Source organism: Salvia miltiorrhiza, chromosome 5, assembly GCF_028751815.1.
Source record: "Salvia miltiorrhiza cultivar Shanhuang (shh) chromosome 5, IMPLAD_Smil_shh, whole genome shotgun sequence".
NCBI classification, from domain to species: Eukaryota; Viridiplantae; Streptophyta; class Magnoliopsida; order Lamiales; family Lamiaceae; genus Salvia; species Salvia miltiorrhiza.
In genome coordinates this window covers 39,233,781-39,240,157 of record NC_080391.1, presented here as the reverse complement: position 1 = coordinate 39,240,157, position 6,377 = coordinate 39,233,781, and the positions used below count along the sequence as shown (strand labels likewise).

At 34.7% G+C, this 6,377-nt stretch overlaps 1 protein-coding gene across 2 annotated transcripts; it reads left to right on the top strand.

Annotated features, from left to right (window-relative positions):
- Positions 1 to 227: 227 nt before the first annotated feature.
- On the top strand, positions 228 to 5,304 carry LOC131024367 (lysophospholipid acyltransferase 1-like). 2 transcript variants are annotated; one of them, XM_057953876.1, is made up of 6 exons: positions 229 to 535; positions 2,574 to 2,629; positions 3,038 to 3,258; positions 3,350 to 3,766; positions 4,558 to 4,607; positions 5,059 to 5,304. In XM_057953876.1, the coding sequence occupies exons 2-5, from the start codon at positions 2,587 to 2,589 to the stop codon at positions 4,561 to 4,563; spliced, it is 687 nt and encodes a 228-aa protein (XP_057809859.1). In that variant the 5' UTR covers positions 229 to 535; positions 2,574 to 2,586; the 3' UTR covers positions 4,564 to 4,607; positions 5,059 to 5,304. The 2 variants fall into 2 exon arrangements, with proteins under 2 accessions (XP_057809858.1, XP_057809859.1); XM_057953875.1 differs by lacking the exons at positions 4,558 to 4,607; positions 5,059 to 5,304 and having other exon boundaries at positions 228 to 535; positions 3,350 to 3,823.
- The last annotated feature ends 1,073 nt before the right edge of the window (positions 5,305 to 6,377 follow it).

Genomic DNA, 6,377 nt, shown 5'->3' with positions numbered 1-6,377 from the left:
AATTTGTTTATCCTAAAATCTGAATTTATTTCTAGATATAGACTTTGAAAAATAAAAAAATCATAACATTTTTTTATTTTATTATCACTTATATAAAATCTAAATTAAAAATCTAAATGCCAAAAATTGAATATTAAAAATATAAAAAAAAAAGAATAGAATTTGCCTTCCTTATTTCACCTAAAATTTTTGCGCTAACACCTCCAAATCTCCAATCCCGCGCTGAATCCAAAATCAACAAGGAAGAAGGAAATAGATTCGCCTCTGCTCGCCGTTTATCTGCCTGTTGCGCCGCCACCCCTGCAGCCCTGCTCACCGAGGCGCCGCCACCCCTGCAGCCCTTCTCACCTAGGTCACCGCCCTTTTACGTCAGCAAAAGGAGGACGGCCGTTCGCCCTTCCTCTGCCAATCGCCTAGGGCTTTATCTGCCGCCCTCTCGCCCTTTCGCCTCCACCTGTCGCTAGCGAGTGTACCTCCTCCGGTTGCCGAAGTCCTGCTCCGCCGCTTTGCTATCCACACCGAAATTCCTCAACGTGTAAGTATGAACATGAACCCAAGGCTTTGGTTTGTGGTTGCTAAAATCATTAATTTGGTTTTTTTACTGAGGCATAATTTTGAAGAATTTGATGTTCGCCAATCCAATCTGACACCTAAAATGTGATTCAGTATTTATTATTAAGATGTGAATATAATTCATTCGGCCCCTTAGCAAAATGCCTTCAGATTTTCAGATTTACTTTAGGCTTTAGATTGTTTGTTTAGGCGATTTTTCCAGTAAAGTTTATGTTAATTTTGTTTGGTTTAGGAAATTTCTGGAGCTTAAGTGCCCTAATCTTCACATTTGCCTTATCGCAGCAAGGAGCCCTCCCCATCTCTTCCTATTATGTCTTCTGCATCTGTTGTTTCTCTCTCTAATTTGACTTCCTCTCTTCTGTTTTTGCCCTTTTTATTGACAGATTTTGGTTAACAAACAATGTTTCGAACGGTGTTTGTTAACTATTAACTATTAATTGATAGAATCAAATAGAACTGATAAGAATAAAGTGATTGAACTTTTTTTCTTTCTCCCTCATGTTCGTGCTGTGTTATCTACCAATTTAAGCAAGGTATTACTTTGCATGCTTGTTCAGTAGATTCTTAGAGATTGGAGCAGTGGTCTATCTTTTGCTGTTGAAAAGCAAGAAACTACCTTTACGATTGGTTTGATGGGTTAGTTAGTTGTAATTCTAGCTCCACATAATCTTTTAAACACAGTATTTCGATAAGGCTGTAACTGGAAGCCAACTGTAAGATGAGTACTTCGTAAGCATATCCTAAATCCGTTTTGAATGTACTTGAGTTCTACTTTTAGCTGTTGAAGAACATTACAAAAGGAGATAATTATGTAAATTGAACATTTCTATTTTCCAAGTTCCCTAACATGCATAAATTTAATATTCATTTCATTATTTTTTTTTTCTCTGTTTAACACCATGTGATTTTGCTTTCTTACATTCCAATAGCAGCCATCTTAGGCGCATAAAAGCAAAATCACATGATGTCAAATCTATTTTCTGTAACAAGGGATGCCATTTTTGTGGAGTCTGGAGACATCAGTAACTGTGGTTCTGACTTCTGAGATCATGTTAAATCTATTTTCCTTATCCACGATTTTACTCAATGTTCATTGTTTTTAGGAAATCCAAGACATAGCTGAACTCATGCACTGATTTGAAGAGTGCAGAGCCATCACCTTTGACTGATAATTGTAGCCATCTTGTTTGGGTTTAGAAATAAAAGAGGGGAGGGGCATCTCTCTATTTAGTGGTTCTATATGCCCTTAAAAAGTGACATGAGAGTGCTATTTCTTAAACTATACACTGTAGCAGCAGGGACGCTCTGACTTTTTTAGTGAAGTATGTAACGGGAATGGCTGGTTTTAGTATGGGGTCTCTTTAGGGGGGAAATGTTCCCTGAGAAAAGGCTACCAAAAGAATGATGAGCTTAAGGAACAAACAATGTCACTTGTATTGGTGCTTAGGTTTTATTTATTTTGTCTTTGTGTAAGAGACTTATATTTAGATGATTAGATGCAGCTACTTTTTCAGTTTCCATGGATCTGACATGATTGTCGATGTAAATCAGACTTTTACATGTCACCGGGATTTAAAGTTTTTTACTTCTCTTATGCTTAGTCAGGAGTAGGCGAGTAGCAAAAGAATGACGAGCTTAAGGAACAAACAATGTCACTTATATTGTCTTTGTGTAAGAGACTTAAATTTAGATGATTAGATGCTGTCACTTTTTCAGTTTCCATGGATCTGACATGATTGTAGATGTAAATCAGACTTTTACATGTCACCGGGATTTAAAGTTTTTTTAGCTCTCTTATGCTTGGTTGGGAATAAATACAATTATGGTTTGTTTCACCTTTGGGGGTTATAAAATTTGGGGTTTAGATTAGTTGTATGGTGCTAAGTATATTAAAACGTTCATTTGTTTTAATTAAAAGATCAGATATGACATTCTAATCCTTTTTGCCCACTGCTAAATTATGCCTTTATTCTGTATTGACTATTGGCATGCATGTGTAGCCATGTATACTACATGAGTGGTGATGCATGGAAGGAAGGAGGTATTGATGCTACAGGTCAGCACCAGCTCATTTATTTGTTGCCGAATTTTGACTTTCTTCCGCTTCTGGCTCTGGGTCTAGGTTTATCTTTGTCTGATACTGATGTTTACCTGCATTAGTGAAACTCCTATGCAAAGAACTTCTCTAAAGCACATAGCTTCAGAGTCCAGTAATACGGCCATGTTTTTTGCATTCGTCAACTAATCATTTTTTAAATTGCATAACCAGTAATTCGATATGCGTGATTATTTGTTATGAGAAGCTCATCAATTTTAAAGTACGGACTACAGTAGTTGTTTTCTTTTAATCCTTTTTAAATTTGTAAGATAATTTCTCTGTTTAACCTAATCTTATTCAAATGGGTAAAAGTTCCATCTTTTTGTTGATGATTTTTGTTCATGTCCTTGGGGTTCACAATTGCAGGTGCTCTGATGGTGATAACTCTGAAAATTATATCATGTGTCATAAACTATAATGATGGAATTCTCAAAGAGGATGATCTACGTGAAGCACAAAAGAAAAATTGGTTGCTGAAGATGCCATCATTACTGGAGTACTTTGGGTTCTGTCTATGTTGTGGAAGTCACTTTGCCGGTCCTGTTTATGAAATGAAAGACTATATTGAATGGACAGAGAGGAAAGGGGTATTGTATTTCTATTAGTATGTCAATTTTCTGTCTGTCTTGTGCAATATACAAACTTATATTAATTAAGTTCCAATATCAACTTTGATAGATCTGGCAACCTTCGGCCAAGGGACAGTCCCCCTCTCCTTATTGGGCAACTCTCAGGGCTCTTCTGCAATCTGCTATCTGCATGGGCTTGTATCTGTATCTTGTACCACATTTCCCACTTTCTCGATTCACAGAACCAGTGTACCAAGAATATGGGTTCTTCAAGAAGTTGAGTTACCAGTACATGTCAGGTTTCACTGCTCGTTGGAAGTATTATTTTATTTGGTCAATTTCAGAAGCTTCTACTATTATTTCCGGCCTGGGATTCAGTGGCTGGACAGATTCAAATCCACCCAAGCCAAAATGGGACCGTGCAATAAATGTCGATATATTAGGTCTCGAGTTGGCTAAGAGTGCAGTGCAGATACCAGTATACCACTTGTGTGGAATATTCAAGTCAGCACCTGGCTTAGGCACTGTAAGTTCAATTTCATTCAAAAACTGCACACCTGCTGGTTGAAAGAACCAACTACTTTCATAAACCTGTTGATGAAAATCAGGTGCATTTTTATATAACCTGACAGCTATAGGATCCTGATGTATATGAAGTACTAATTTAGATTTATATGACCAAACTGGATATTATGATATTTTATTTATTTTTTACCAGGGCATTTTATTGTTATTTGAAGGCCAACCTTTTCCTTTGGTAACTGATTTGAGAATCTGTTCTGTAGATAAGCTGGCATTATAAACAGACTTGGGGATTAAAGACAATATTAGGCTAATGAAAGAAGTAGTTAATTTATTTTTAAGTCGGAAAATATATACAGTACTATGTTACGAATAGAATAGCTTTTTTATGTACTGTCTCTGCCAATCTTCATTGGTTTGGTGAAGATAATTGTTTTTATTTCATAACTTGGGCTCCAAAATTGTAATTAAAGTACTTTGGTAAAAAGATTTTACATAAAATCTGATCAAGATATTGGGTGGATATTTAATTCAATCTAATTTCATACGCTCCTAGAGAATTAAATTAAACATGTATGAGATATGCAACTTAAACCTTGTAATTTGTCAATGTTTTGGTTGTTTAACAAGTAATTGATAGAAAACTGTAAAGCACTTTGCAGGATTGTGGTTTTAGAGGTGTGTAATGATTCACTAAATATGTTGCCCATGCAATTGGGATATGGCTGTCTTATAGCTAGCTATGCATTATCTTATAGAGTGATAAGTTTATCATTTACATTTATGTTGTTTTAGGTTTGAAAGTACACGGTGATAGAGAGATTGACAAAGAGATAAGCTTCAAGGTGAGTTTTATATCCTCTTGCTTTTAGTTTTATACCATGGCTCAACTGGCAGCCATGGTTATGTAAATGCCCTATATAGATTTTAGAAGGAATCTAGGTGCTCTTAGTTTTGCACCATGGCTCAACTGGCAGCCATGGTTATGCATGAATATCATAGATAAGCATGTATCTAGGTAGTCGATATGGAGAGTAGGTTGGGGAATGGCTCGTTCCATTCCATTTGTTGCTGTGGTGATGGCTTGGAGCCGATTATATGTGCTATGTGTGTTTGTACTGTGTGTTTTGATGCTTACACTTTAGGTATGATAGCGATATGTTAATGTAAATTTTCTTAGGTGCAAGCTATGGATAATTGAAAGCTGTTGCATTTACATTCATGAAATCCTTTAACTTAATGTTTTATTTGCATAAAAATTTCACATTTTGACTGCATGAAGTTGGTATTATGCAGGAATGGAGCAGATGATAGGAAAGATAGAAGTTCCCGGGAACTACAATCCTTATTTACAACAAGAAGACTACAACATGGATGGATAACCGTATAGATCTCTTGACTTGTGGTATATGTGCTTTATGAACTGAAAATATTAGTTTCTTCTACTCGAACTCGGAGAATGCTGACCTTGTCGTCTTGAACTGCATTTTGTCTGGCCTCGTTGCTTTAAATTACTCATGTATTGGACTGCATTTTGCCCTGTAGATTAACAGATCTTACTTTTGAATCTTTGATGATTGTTTTTGCAACTTCTAAATGTTAATATTATGTTCTCAATGTTATTTTATTATTTGAATTTTTTTCTTTTGAGTTTTAGATATAAATAAAAGGCAAAATTGAGAATATATAAAAAATATGCGGAAAACTGTCATCTATTACATGCAAAACTGTTATCTATAATAAAATAGACAACAAAAATTAAAGGTCATACATAACGGTTAGTAACCGTTATGTAAGATAACAATAACGAAAATAATCCGTTATGTATGTGGAGACAAACCGTTATGAATGAAAGTCATAGATAACGGATGTAAGTGTTATGTATCACAAGGATAACGAACAAGAAACGTTATGTAAATTGCAATAAAACGTTATGTATAACAATTAAAATGCAAAATGATAACGGTTTTCCATGTCTTTCATAACGGTAAAAAACGTTATGTATGCAAGTCATAGATAACGGATGTAAGTGTTGTCTATCACAATATAAAACCGTTATCTATATCTTACAAAGATAACGGTTTAAACCGTTATAAAAAGTATAAAAAACTGTTAATTATGTTATGAGAAAAAAGAAATATTATATAATACATAACGGATTAATTCTAATACATAACAGTCGAAAACCGTTATCTTTTTATTACAAAAATAACGGTTTAAACCGTTATAAAAAGTATAAAAACTGTTAACTATAATATGAAAAAATATATATTATGGAATAGATAACGGATAAATTATAATACATAACAGTCGAAAACCGTTATGTATAATCAATATAGATAACGGTTTTATAACCGTTATGTATGTGTGGTTGTACTGTTATCTATTCCCTTCATAGATAACGGTATTATAACCGTTATGTATGTGTGGTTGTACTGTTATCTTTTCCCTTCATAGATAACGGTTTTTAAACCGTTGTGTATGACACCTATAATAGATAACACCACTATACACAACGCTTTTTTTGCTCATAGATAACGGATAAAATCCGTTATCTATGAGCGTTTTTCTAGTAGTGTCCATCTAGCATCTACCGGACAAATCACGTTTCAATT

Excerpts from the sequence above, each read along its gene's own strand:
- LOC131024367 (XM_057953875.1), top strand. The coding sequence starts at position 2,587 with ATGAGTGGTGATGCATGGAAGGAAGGAGGTATTGATGCTACAG. Across the intron at positions 2,630-3,037 it reads AGGAGGTATTGATGCTACAG|GTGCTCTGATGGTGATAACT; the intron begins GTCAGCACCAGC and ends TCACAATTGCAG. Across the intron at positions 3,259-3,349 it reads AATGGACAGAGAGGAAAGGG|ATCTGGCAACCTTCGGCCAA; the intron begins GTATTGTATTTC and ends CAACTTTGATAG.